This window comes from Hemitrygon akajei, chromosome 1 (assembly GCF_048418815.1).
Source record: "Hemitrygon akajei chromosome 1, sHemAka1.3, whole genome shotgun sequence".
NCBI lineage: Eukaryota > Metazoa > Chordata > Chondrichthyes > Myliobatiformes > Dasyatidae > Hemitrygon > Hemitrygon akajei.
This window is the reverse complement of record NC_133124.1, coordinates 19,527,627-19,542,000: the sequence shown is the minus strand read 5'-3', so window position 1 is coordinate 19,542,000 and position 14,374 is coordinate 19,527,627. Positions and strand designations below refer to the sequence as shown.

General features: G+C 41.2%; 1 protein-coding gene across 1 annotated transcript in view; it reads right to left on the bottom strand.

The window, feature by feature from the left end:
• Window positions 1-14,374, bottom strand: part of csmd3b (CUB and Sushi multiple domains 3b) — a 2,154,916-nt gene that overhangs the window by 80,793 nt on the left and 2,059,749 nt on the right. The window contains exon 57 of the mRNA XM_073038951.1: window positions 1,339-1,521. Within this exon, the coding sequence (XP_072895052.1) occupies window positions 1,339-1,521 (183 nt within the window). The remainder of the gene's footprint in view (window positions 1-1,338; window positions 1,522-14,374) is intronic.

The window sequence follows — 14,374 nt, the reverse complement described above, 5'->3', positions numbered from 1 at the left end:
TAAATGCCTATAAAAAACAACTCTCAAGGTAGTATATGGTGTCATTTCCACACTTCAAAAGTTCAAAGTTCAAAGTAAATTTATTATCAAAGTACATAAATGTCACCATTTACAACCCTGAAATTCATTGTCTTGCGAGCAATCACAGTAAATCCACAGAACACTAACCACAACAGAATCAGTGAATAACTACACCAACTGTGACTTTGACTTTGTAACTAAATTCCATTTATTCACTCTGTTAACATAATCGTTAATAAGCTGGGCTAACAAAAACCTATGAGTGAGCTTTCTCAGTTCACTCAGCCTCTGTGTTTTGGGCATGTTCCAGTTGTTCACTACCCTTTGTGGCTCTGCTGAGTTATTTGACTCTTTGCTATGGAACAGACCTTACATTAAGTCACAAGACTGGGATACTTTTCCCCTGATGTCCAGGATGCAGTGCTGACTGTGACTCAAATGAAAGCTGGCCAGCTGCAAATTATCCTGAAGCAGTAGTGCTGGATAGACAAGGGAAGGAAGAATTGTTGACAAGGTCTGTCTCCTTCTTAAAATTATTTGAATGCCCACATTGAACTTGCCTTCCTAGGATCAAACCATATTAAGGATTATTGCAATATTGTCTGAAAGTTCATCATAGAATGAGTTAAGAACTTAGAGCATAAAACACACCAGCACAGCGCAGGCTCTTTGGCCCACAATTTGTGTCGACCTTTCAACCTGCTTTAAGATTAATCTGATCCTTCCCTCCTACATACAGTAGTCCTCCATTTTTCAATCGTCCATGTGTTTCTTAAATGCCCCTAATGTATTAGCCTCTACCACCACCCCTGGCAGGGCTTTCCATTCACTCACCACTCGCTGTGCAAAGAAATTACCCCCTATACTTTCCTCTGATCATCTGAAAATTATTCCCACTTGTTTGATGTTGTGATGTTAGCCAAGCTTGGCAATTAGCTTGCACCTCTTGTATTAGCCATTTCTGCCTGGAGGAAAAGCTCTCTGGCTATCCATAAGACAAAGGTGCAGAAGTCGGCCATTCGGCCCATTGAGTCTGCTCCGCCATTTTATCATGAGCTGATCCATTCTCCCATTTAGTCCCACTCCCCCGCCTTGTCACCATAACCATAGATCCACTCGATCTATGTTGAATACCTTTATCAAGTTGCCTCTCATTTTTCTTTGCTCCAAAGAGAAATGCCCAGCCTATCTGAAAGAGTAGATTATTTGGGAAGCTGATGCCCTTTCTTGCTTTGTAACCAGTTTTATATTTCTCTTTTCAGAATGTGGAAAGGACTACAACTACTTGGAAGACTTTATTAAAGGGATCTGCCTTACCTTTGCACTCTGGCTGCTTCCCCGACCAGGTGCTATTGGAATGACAAACTCGTTCAGCGGAGCCATGCAAAATGTATCCTGTGAGACAAGAAACGCGCACAACGCCCTTGACCCGGAATTCACCCTTCTCTCGTGAACCGTGTGCTGGAATGCCAGGATCACCACATTTTCCAACTGTATCCCCTGCAAAATAACATGAAATCAAGATTAAGAAATTTTTATAAAAGAATTAAAATATTCTCTAAAGGAAACTAACACAGTTATAAATTTAGCATCAGGGCAAAGGATGTTAAGCTATCAACTTCACAGATTTTGTTCACTACTGTTCATTTTCATTAATTATCAATGCATATACTGCTAACATCCAGTAACACAACCATGTATCTCTGTTCTGGAATTGGTTGAAAACACATAGCAATTATTGCCTAAAATTGATCCTCAGTAGCTAGAGTTTTATGGTTATGTCAATTCTGACATTACATCTTCCTCAGGTGGATTTTAACTCCCTTTCAATTATGCATCTTTTTTCACACTGCATAAATATATTTTGTTTAAAAGCAATCTTTTCAAAATATGCAACTTATTAAAAAAAATCATGGTGAGTGTATAGAATCCCCTGCTAGGGGTGGTAATAGAGGTAGATGTATTAGGGGCATTTAAGAAACTCTTAGATTGGCAGATGGATGACAGAAAAATGGAGGGCTATGCAGGAGGGAAGGGTTAGGTTGATCTTAGAGTAGGTTAAAGGTTGGGCACAATATTGTGGGCCAAAGGGCCTGTACATTATTGTTATGTTCTATATGAGAGAAACCTAACACCATTCAATAGACTTGTATCGAGGTTGTAGAATAATTTCATGATCCTATGATCCTCGGAAAGATCGAGTAGATTGCTTAGTTTCAGGATTAGATATAAAATGATGGCCATAATTATTTCATTTGTGAGTTTGTACAGTCCTACCTGAAAAGTCAGGTTAGTGTGCTTGGTGTAAAATCTGCAAAGAATTTCACATCAAAGCACTGCTGGGTAAATGGCCCATTAAAGATCAAAGGAAATTCCCAAGGTTTAAAGTAAATTTATATCGAAGTACATACAGTATGTGTCACCATCTACAACCCTGAAATTTGTTTTCTTGTAGGCATTCACAGTAGAACAAAGAAATAAATTAGAATCAATGAAAAATTACGCACTCAGAGGGGAGGAGCAATACCTTATATTCCGTCTGGGTAGCCTCCAACTGATGGCATGAGTATCAATTTCTCCTTTAGGTAAAAAAAATAAATTTTCCCTCTTTTCCTGTTCCCCAGTTTGATCTCTTACATCTTCTCACCTGCCTATCACCTCCCCTGGTGCCCTTCCTCCTTCTGTTTCTCCTATGGTCCACTCTCCTCTCCTATCAGATTCCTTCTTCTCCAGCCTTTTACCTTTTTCACCCACCTGGCTTCACCTAGCACCTTCCCCTGCCACCCCCCCATCTTTTTATTCTGGCACCTTCCCCATTCCTTTCCAGTCCCGCTGAAGGGTCTCAGCTCAAAACCTCGATTGTTTATTCATTTCCATAGATGCTACCTGACATGCTGAGTTCTTCCAGCATTTTGTGTGTGTTGCGAAAAACTACGAAGACTAACAAACATCCAAATGTGCTGAGAAGCCAACTTGTGCAAATACAAAAAAACTAGTAACAACAATAGCTAAATAATAAATAATTAATACTGAGAACATGACTTGTAGAGTCCTCAAAAATGAGTCATTAAGATCTAAAATATCATACAAAAAGAAAAGCAACTTTTTGAAACAGTTAACAGTTACCTCCACTGAAAATAAAGAACGAGAATGAATTAAACACAGATTGCATACAACATATAGTTAATTATTTCCATTCTCATTTTGAACTTTCAGAGGGTGACATTACTTGGAAGACGTGAGGGATTCCGTAGATGCTGGAAATCCGTAGCAATACACACAAAACCCACACTTGTCTTATCATTGAAATGTTCCCATAACTATGGAAGCACTTTCAAAGACTTTTCATCATCCGCTCTCGATATTTAATGCTTAGTTACTTATTATTATTGTTTCTTACTTTTGTACCTGCACAGTTTGTAATCTTCTGCCCTTTGGTTGAAAGCCCTCATTGGTCAGTCTTTCATTATAGTTATTATAGAAAATTATCTATATTATTCTGTTATATTATTATTATTATTATTCCATAGATCTATTGAGTATGCTCAGAAGAAAATGAATCTCAGGGTTGTACATGGTGACATAGATGCACTTTGATAATAAAATTTACTTTGATCTTTGAAAATACTGGAGGAACTCAGCAGATCAAGCAGTTTCTATGGAGGGAAGCGGACTGTCAACATTTTGAGATAAGGCCCTTCAGCAGGACTGGAAAGAAAGTGGGGAGATAGCCCATTTAAGCAGGTGGAGGAAGGGGTGAAGCAAGAGCTGGCAGGCAATAGGCGGATCCAAAGAGAGGGGTGAGGGGAAGAGGCAACAGAGTGAAAGGGAGAGTGGGAATGATGTAAGAAGCTAGGAGGAGATAGGTGGAAGTGACAAAGGGCTGGAGAAACTAGGAGATGATAGGAGAGAACAGTACACCATGGAATAAAGTGGAGGAGGTGATGAGGAGAACCAGAATGAGGAACAAATGGCTAATGGGCAGATTTAGAGGGCAGAGAGGAAAAGAGATGGGGTGATGGGGTCGATGGGATAGGAAAAATACAGGGGCAGATGGGAGTGGTTACTGGAAGATAAAGAAGTCAATGTTCATGCCATCTGGTTTAAGACTATTCAGGCAGAATGCCTCAAAAAGGCAACATCTATCATCAAAGAACCCCACCATCTAAGCCACGACATCTTCTCACAACTACCATCAGGCAGCACGTACATGAGCTTGAAGTCCCACACCATCCGGTTCAAGAACAGCTACTTCCTTTCAAACACACTTCTCCTGATGCAACCAACAGAAACCTAATCACTACAGTTTAGTAACACTGACCATTTTGACCACCTCATTCTAAAATCATGTTTTTTTTTGTTCTAATTGTGTTTTTCTTGTAAATATTTGTGTATGATTAAGTTCAATGTAAATATTTTATGATTAATTTATGTTCTTTCTTGTGACTACTGCTAAAATGATGTAATATCCCCATGATGCTGCTGCAAATAAATTTTTCATTTCACCTGTACATGCAGGTACTTGTTCAACTGACAATAAATTCAGCTTTGACTTGAATTTGTGTCTAGCCTCAGCTTAAGAGGAGGCCGTGGATGACGTGTCAATATGAAAATGGAAAATGGAATTAAAATGGCTGGTCTTCAGAAGATGCTGGCTGGTACCGGGTGAAGGTGCTCGACATTGTGATCCACTAACCTGTATCGGGGCTACACTGAGAGCACTGGATGCAATAAATCAATAAATGTAGTACTGTGCAAAAATTTTAGGCTCCAGGGTGCCTGAGACTTTTGTACAGTACTGTATTTACTGTACTTATCAACGTGGAGCAGAGAGCTAGTTTGTAAACCTGGCGGGAACAAAGGATGTTGGGAGTGGTGAGGGCAGAGCAATGTGGGAGGGATGTGAGACAGGTGGCAGAGGAGGCGTGCCAGGGGTGGAGGTGGCATGAATGCAGATATACCCAGCCCTGAGACACCAGGCAAGGTCATTTGATTCCAAACAATTGGTTTACTGATTATTACAAAATGTCTCACTGGATCACCAAATGTTGAAAGGACTAGATAGGGTGGATGTGGAGAGGATGTTTCCTATGGTGGGGGTATCCAGAACTAGAGGGCACACCCTCAAAATTGAGGGGTGACTTTTTAGAATAGAGGTAAGGAAGAAGCTTTTTGCCAGAGAGTAGTAAACCTGTGGAATGCTCTGCCATAGACTGCGGTGAAGGCCAAGTCCATGAGTATATTTAAGGAGAAAGTTGGTAGTTTTCTGATTGGTCAGGGCATCAAAGGATATGGTGAGAAGGCAGGTGTATGGGGTGGAGTGGGATCTGGGATCAGCCATGATAGAAAGGCAGAGCAGACTCGATGGGCTGAGTGGCCTAATTCTGCTCCTATGTCTTATGGTCTCTTCCTGTTCCCTCTCCTCTCCCTTCTCAACCATGATTCCCCTCTCCCTGTCCCCTTCCCACTCTCAGTCCACAATAGAGACCCATATCAGAATCAGGTTTATCATCACTCACAAATACCATGAAATTAGTTTTGTTAATTGTGGCTGCATTACAGTGCAACACATAAAATTCTACAGTACTGTGCAAAAGCCTTAGTCACCATAGCTATATATTGAGCCTAAGACTTTTGCACAGTACTGTAAAATTTATTTGGAAGAACAGAACTTTGTGTGAGATGTTACTCAGCCAAGGCAAGGATACTAAGTATATTTATCAATCTCACTTATGCACATTGCTGATAGCATCACTGCTACCACTCTGGTTCAAAACCTCTTTTTAATATTTCAGGGAAGTGTACTAATATAATATAGACGTAGTTTGAGGAATTCTGTTCACGAGGAAGACACACTACATGAAATCAACTCCCACAGAGAAGAAGTGGTAGTTGAGGAAAGTGAATCTGACCCAACCACGAACCACAGCCACCTATCTCTCTTGTCCACACTGCGTCAGAACATGGTCTCTACAGTCACCCGATGTCCCACGAATAGACAACCCCTGAGGAGAACATCACACTCGACTCGAGTGATCACTCTACTACCACCATGACGACTACTACTACTACTACTAGTACTACTATTAATATACTAGATAAATTCACGACTTCCATGAATTGATTATGATTATATGATATATTGATAATATGATCTGAATTGTCTTTAACATGTTTTTAAGTATTCAGGCCAGATTAATCAGAAATCCATTTGCATCAACAATTTCCCTTCAGTTAAATAACTTGCTTTGCATCATTCTTAACATATAAATTACAAATTTAGTGAAACTATATGTATGCCGTGTCTTTTTCATTACAATTGTTTGCTGGAGTCGAACATTGGTGGAGTAAATCTCACATAAAGTAAGTTAATGCCTGTAAATAAACTCACAAAGGAGGCTGCCAAAATCACTGCTTCCCTTCACCATGCATGTGTAAACAAAGCAAGTCAAACTGTCTCCAGGAATCTGAACCTGAAGCTTTAAGCCGTTATCTCCTCGAAAAAAATCGTACACTTGCAACTTCAAAGGAAATGTATGTATTTAAGAGTTAGTAGTGACATTCAGATGTTATTTCCATTTGTTCAAAATAGGATACATGATAATTCTTATTTTTGCCTGTCAGTTTGATTTTGCTGTGAAATGCTGAAGTAAAGACACTGAAACCACTGTCACATGAAAGCAGACTCTGTTCTTTCAGTAGCATCTCAGCAGAAATGTCAGGTAAACAACTCACAATTAAGTTTTCAATGGATTGGATGAAGGTTCATAGTTCAAAGTCAATTCATGATCAAAGTGCGTATATGACATCATACACTACTCTGAGATTCATTTTCTTTCAGGCATTCAGAACAGAACAAACAAAAATTACACACAAAGACCAAAGACCAATATGCAAAGGAAAACAAACTGCGCACATACAAAATAAGCTACTAATAAAAATATAAATAATACTGAGAACGAGCTGTAGAGTCCTTGAAAGTGAGTCCATAGGTTGTGGAATCAGTTCATTGTTGAGGTGAGTGAGGTTATCCATGCTGGTTTAAAAGCCTGATGGTTGTGGGGTAATAAATGTTCCTGAACCTGGTGGTGTAGGGCTAGAGGCTCCTGTACCTTCTTCAAGATGGTAGTGGCAAGAAGAGTGCATGGCCTAGATAGTGGGAATCCTTGTTGATGGTTGTTGCTTTCTTCTGGCAGCTCTTCTTGTAGAAGGTGGCAATAGAGAGTAGAATTTCACCTTTGGCCATAGAGTGATAGAATAATATAGCACAGAAAGAGGCCCTTCGGTCCAATTACTGACCACCTGCTAGTCTTAGTTGCCCCCATTCAGTCCTCCAAACCTTTCCTTTCATTGTATCTATCACTGCTGCAATACTTTTATACTTTTATAAAATCACTTTTACCAAGTACTTTTATATTTAAAGTAAGAGTCAACATTCCATTATTCTTCCCTATTATCTTCTGCAATTGTGTGCTATTTTCCTGTGTTACATACATCTTCATCATTCTGTGCTGTGTTGTATGATGGAGGTCTCATATCAATGATTGTTCTTGGCAAATCTTTCTGTAGAAGTGGTTTGCCATTGCCTTCTTCTGGGCAGTGTTTTTACAAGATGGGCGACGCCAGCCATTATCAATACTCTTCAGAGATTGTCTGCCTGGTCGCATACCAAGGAGGTGATATGTACCAGATGCTCGTACAACCAGTCACCACCTACTTATGGCTTCATGTGACCCTGATCGTGAGGCTAAGCAACTGCTACATCTTGCCCAAGGGTGAGCACAGAGAAGGAGGGCCTTACATCTCCCTTGGTGAGACGTATCTCTACCCTGCCACCTAGTTACGTATATAAGGACCCTTAAGTCACTTTGACTGTGGCTTTCTGAGGATTTTCTCTATTTTAAATTATACTCTGCTCTTTTATTTTTACTTCCAAAAATGAAAAATATCACATTTTCCCCAAAATCACACTTGCCAACTTTCTTCACAAACACATCATGAAGTCTCTATAAACAGTATCTTCCTCTCAACTTGCCTTCTCACCTATTTTAGTGTCATCTGCAGATTTTGTTGCTGTGCAATCACTTTCTTCCTCCAACTGTGAGCGATGTAATCCCAATTCAACCTGGTGGTATCTCAATGGTCAAAGAATGTGAACATTTTATCCTACTCAGTGCTTCCTAACTGTTAGCTAATCCATGCCAATACATTACCATGGGCCCTTATTTTGAGCTATTTGTGAGCCACACAGATTCCACAGCCAAGAAATTGCACCAAGGGCTCTACTTTCCCAGGAACCTTAAGAAATTTCCCATGCCTTAGAGACCCTTACGAAATTTTATTGATGCACCAAAGACAGCATCCTATCTTGATGCGTATTGGCTTTGCTTGGCAACTGCACTACACACGACAACAAGAAACCAAAGAGTTGTGGACATAGCCCAGCACATCATGGGAACAAACCTCCCCTCTATTGACTCTGTCTGTACTTCTTGTTGCCTCATCATCAAAGACTCCACCCGCTCCAGACATTCTCTCCTCTTCCTTCTCCTGTTAGGCCGAAGATCCAAAAGTTTAAGTGGACATACCACTCGGCTCAAGAACAGCTTCAACCCCACTGTTCTAGGACTATTAAATTGTTCCTAATACAAAAAAATTATTCTTGCGCTCTCAACCTACCTCATTACGATAGAAACATAGAAAACCTAGAGCACAATACAGGCCCTTCAGCCCACAAAGCAATGCTGAACCTGTGTTTATCTTAGAAATTACCGAGAGTTACCCATAGCCCTCTGTTTTTTTCTGAGCTCCATGTACCTGCCCAGAAGTCTCTTAAAAGACCCTGTCATATCCATCTCCACCACTGTCGCTACAGCCCATTCCACGCATTCACCACTCTCTATGTAAAAAAACTTTCCCCTGACATCTTCTCTGTACCTTCTTCCAAGCACTGTGCCCTTTCGTGTCAGCCATTTCAGCCCTGGGAAAAAGCCTCTGACTATCCACATGATCAATGCCTCTCATCATCTTATACACATCTATCAGGTCACCTCTCATCCTCCATCACTCCAAGAAAAAAAGGCCGAGTTCACTCAACCTATTCTCATAAGGCATGCTCCCCAATCCAGGCAACATCCTTGTAAATCTCCTCTGCACCCTTTCTATGGTTTCCATATCCTTCCTGTAGTGAGGCGACCAGAACTGAGCACAGTACTCCAAGTGGAGTCTGACCAGGGTCTATATAGCTGCAACATTACATTTTGGCTCTTAAACTCAATCCCACGATTGATGATGGCTAATGCACCGTACGTCTTCTTAACCACAGAGTCAACCTGCACAGCAGCTTTGAGTGTCCTATGGACTCAGACCCCAAGATCCCTCAGATCCTCCACACTGACAAGAGTCTTACTATTAATACTATATTCTGCCATCATATTTGACCTACCAAAATGAACCACCTCACACTTATTTGGGTTGAACTCCATCTGCCACTTCTCAGCCCAGTTTTGCATCCTATCGATGTTCCACCGTAACCTCTGACAGCCCTCCACACTATCCACAACACTTCCAACCTTAGTGTCATCAGCAAATTTACTAACCCATCCCTCCACTTCCTCATCCAGGTCATTTATAAAAATTACAAAGAGGAGGGGTCCCAGAACAGATCCCTGAGGCACTCCACTGGTGACTGACCTCAATGCAGAATATGACCCGTCTATAACCACTCTTTGCCTTCTGTGGGCAAGCCAGTTCTGGATCCACAAGGCAATGTCCCCTTGGATCCCATGCTTCCTTACTTTCTCAATAGGCCTTGCATGGGGTACCTTATCAAATGCCTTGCTGAAATCCATATACCCTACATCTACTGCTCTACCTTCATCGATGTGTTTAGTCACATCCTCAAAAAATTCAATCAGGCTCATAAGGCACAACCTGCCTTTAACAAAGCCTTGCTGACTATTCCTAATCATATCATACCTCTCCAAATATTCATAAATCCTGCCTCTCAGGATCTTCTCCATCACGTTACAACTCATCAACCTACGATCTTGCACTTTATTGTTCACCTGCATTGCACCCTGTCTGTGGCTGTTACACATTAGTCTGCATTGTTATTGTTTTACTCTGCTCTTCCTCAATGCACTGTGTAATGATTTGATCTCAACGAGCAATAAGTGAGACAATCTTTTTACTAGATTCTGGTTTGTAACAATAATAAACCAATTCTAATTCCATTTTATGATTACCTATTAGAATGGCAAAGAGAATGATTATTTATTCTGATTGACACTTCCTCAAGACTCAATAAGTTTGTCCTGTACAGTATAAGCTGGCATGGTAGCTTAATGGTCAGCACAATGCTTTACAGTACAGGTGTTTTGGGTTTAATTCCTGCCACCTTGCTGTAAGAAGCTTGTATGTTCTACCTGTGACCGCTTGTTTTCCTCTGGGTGCTCAAGCTTCCTCCCACAGTCCAAAGACATGCTGGTTCATAGGTTAGTTGGTCATTGTAAATTGTCTCACGATTAGGCTAGGATTAAGTCAGGGTTGGTGGGCAGCACAGCTTGAAGGGCCGGAATGGCCTCCTCCACACTGTATCTCAATTTAAAAAAAATAAATATGGTGTTACTCAACTGAGGTTCTTGGCCGAATAGTCTGTTGAATCTAACCAGCATCACTGAAAAGCCTTTGTATTCCATAACAAAATGAGTCATCTATTTGTAACACTACAAAGATAGCAGTACACTGAATGGTAATATCCTCATTTTGTCTAAGGTCATTTAAACATGCAACATAATAATTTTTCACAATACGCCTCTTATAAGTGCACTATAAATGTCACCATGATCACAACTGCCAGCATCACACAATAAGTAGGAGTATAAACCTGCTGAGCTTTAGACATCAAAGTCTGGTTTGATTAATTCCAAAAAAAGAACTTTTTATGTCTCTTTTGCTGATATCAATTGCATGGGATGTTTTGTTTGGCGTGATACATGGAAATCTGCTCTTGATGTGCCTGTACGTGAACTGGCACCGTGATTATACTCCAGTGGAGTGCACTGCAACATTAAACTCTGTTTAAACGACAAAAAGTAATTGTGTTTATATAATGCACAATCAATTGCTACCAGATAAATGGCAATGGCTCAGCAATGTGGCCACTAACATTGGCATTCAACATGACAGGTGGAGCGGAAATAAAATTACATTTCACTATATTGAGGCATGAGGGCTTACACTGTCAAAGGCTCACAGGGGATAAAGTACAGCAGACATGATCCAAACGTTTAAAGTGCTGAGGGAAATAAATAACACTAATGAAATTAAGATATTCAACACAACACGAAAGGCCTGGAACATCCACACAAAATTACATGAATGGGATCTCATTTTCACTCGTCCACCTTGTTTCTTACTTCGCTGTGCTCTTTCCTTTCTCCAGCTCCAACACTGGGGTGGGGATACATTTCTACCAAAGGAGGAGTGAGGCTCTCCTTCCCCTTGCTAGCTTGCAAGTCACCCTTGGGCAAAGTGTAGCACCTGCTTAGTTCCCCCACCTCACCACCACCCGATCAGGGTCACGTGAAGCCATGGGAGCAGGTGGTGGATGGTCGTATGAGTAGCTGGTGTGTATCACAAGTCCTGGTTATGCAACCACTGACACCAGGCAGACAATCTCTGAAGAGTATTGATAATGGCTGGGGTCACCCATCTTGTAAAGACACTGCCCAGAAGAAGGCAATATTTCTACACCTCTGTAGAACAATTTGCTAAGAACAGTCAAGGCCCATGATCACACACATCTTATGACACAGCACATACTGATGATGACTCCCTCTGTCCATCTCCCCTATCTATACTGATGATGATGAAGATGATGACTCCCTCTGTCCATCTCCCCTACTTATACTGATGATGATGAAGATGATGACTCCCTCTGTCCATCTCCCCTACCTATACTCCCTACTTCTCATCTTCTTGTAACCTTCTTTACCTTTCTGACAGTCTGATTTTAAACATAGCTTGGCTTGGGAGTCAACAGGGAAGAACCTGGTTTTGAATGCCTGTCCACAATAGGAGGAAGAAGATGTTTCAATGATGCTCAACTAGAAGGAAAGACACTGTTTGATAAAGACACAGAACATGGAACTCTACAGCACAGTACAGGCCTTATGGTGTATGCCAACCTTTTAACCTACTCTAAGATCAATCTAACCCTTCCCTCCTCCATACCCCTCTATTTTCTGTCATCCATCTGCCTATTTAAAAGTTTCTTAAATACCCCTAATGTATCAGCCTCTACCCCTGATTTCAGTAGTGTGTTCCACACACCCACCTCACTCTGTGTCAAAAACATGCCTTTGATATTCTCCCCCATCTTTTCTGCCAATCATCTTAAAATTATGCCTGCCTATATTAGCCATTTCTGCCCTGGGAAAATGTCTCTGGCTATCCACTCAATCTATGCCTCTCAATTTGAACACCTGCATCAAGTCACCTTCATTATCTTTTGCTCCAACAAGGAAAGTCCCAGCTCATGGAACCAACCCATCCTCACAAGAACACTTGAAGACATGTGAAGATGCTTCAGTGTGCTCTAAGACAGAGCAGGGACAGTGGTACATGGAGCAGGAAAGAGGAACCGGTGGTCATGAGGAGATGAGGGAAAATCGGGTGAGGGGGTCTTAGTTAAGATCATGGTGGGTGGATGGAGGGATGGGTAAAAGAAAGAGAGAGAATAAATGATAAAGGAAGTGAGAGAGAATAGAGATGAAAGAAGGTGAGGAGAGCATGAACACAGGAGGAAATGAGAGGACATCAAACAACTGGAAACAGCAGAGGAGCTGGCCCTTACGGGGACGATGTGGTGCTGCATCCAAGTTGGAGTCAGTGCGGCCCTGCTGCGTTCACTTGGCAGAAGACAAGCCAAATTGTGTTTGACTGCAAACTGCTGCAACATTCATGGACTGAGGATCTTAGTCTGTATTTTTTTTTCGGTGACTGCACTTTGTTGATATCTCATATGTGCTTGTTGTCTTACTGTATGTGTGCTATATGTGCCTTGTGCTGTGTATGAGTGTTGGTACCGTGTTTTTCACCTTGGCATCAGAGTGACGCTGTTTCATTTGGCTGTATTCATGGGTATTCATGTACGGTTAAATGACAATTAAATTTGAACTTGATCTATCATGAATGTGAGTTGAATATACCAAAAGTAGATGACCTTCTTAAGCACTTCAATTAACATGACTAGACAGAAGCAGAGAGGTCTAAGAACTGGGAACGCCGTCTGTGTTTTAGTTGCTTTAAATATCTGAAGCTGAGTACCATACAATATTCATGAATACAGTGATCTGAGCAAAGATAATTTCAGGAAACAAGACTCAAATTAAGGAATTGTTAAGAAATGCTTGCATATCTGTTTTTAATTGTGTTCCTTCTTGTAAAAGCTGTGTATAATTTATGTCCACTGTACATTTTTCTTGTGAATGTGACTCATATGATGTTATGTGCCTGTGATGCTGCTACAGGTAAGCTTTTCATGCCTGCAGAAGGCATTTGGGAGATCGAGACCCAGAGGTTGATCGGAAGTCTGTAAATCGAAGCCCAACGACAAAAGCCCTGGGTCTGGAAGTTCGCAAGTCCACTGGGAACATCAGCAGGGGCCTGTAGTGCATGAGCCTGCTGGAGGACCGGCTCTTTGTTCTGTGAGTGGGCTTGCTTCACTGTTGTTTCTTCGCTGTTTGCTGTGTTCTGTGTTGTTCTGCTGAGCATTGTGGGCATGCTGTGTTGGTGCATAATGAGTGGCGACACATGCTCAGGTTGGGGTGGTTATAAATGCAAACGATGCATTTCACTGTATGTGTCACAACACTTTTAAAAAGAGATATTTTTTGTCAGTCTCAGTAGGTGGACCGTTTTTTCTCAGTGTCACCACATGCGTATACTTTGTCCTTGGATTGTTTACCTGTTGAGTTTAATTGTTTGTTTTTGCATTAGCTCTGGGTTTTCACTTTGTTTTGCAGGTGTCTCATTTGGGATCATGGGGATTGTTACGCTCTCTGTGTATTTATCACCTTTATTTCATTTGGGATAATTTAACTAACAGGTTAATTTCAATGTCGGGAATTCCTACATGCTCCAGGGTGTATTTCTGAGGGGGCACACCAACATTCTGTTGGGTCATTGTGGTTCCCTGTCGGGTGCAACTCAGACCGAGTTCTTACGTGCATTGTCAGTGATTTCTGTTCATCGAGATTCTGTTTAGTGTGCTGGAGCTCTTGTTAGTTTTTCAAGTTAATTTATGTAAAAATCTTTAGTTTTGTTTGAATTGCCGAAGTCTCTGTGA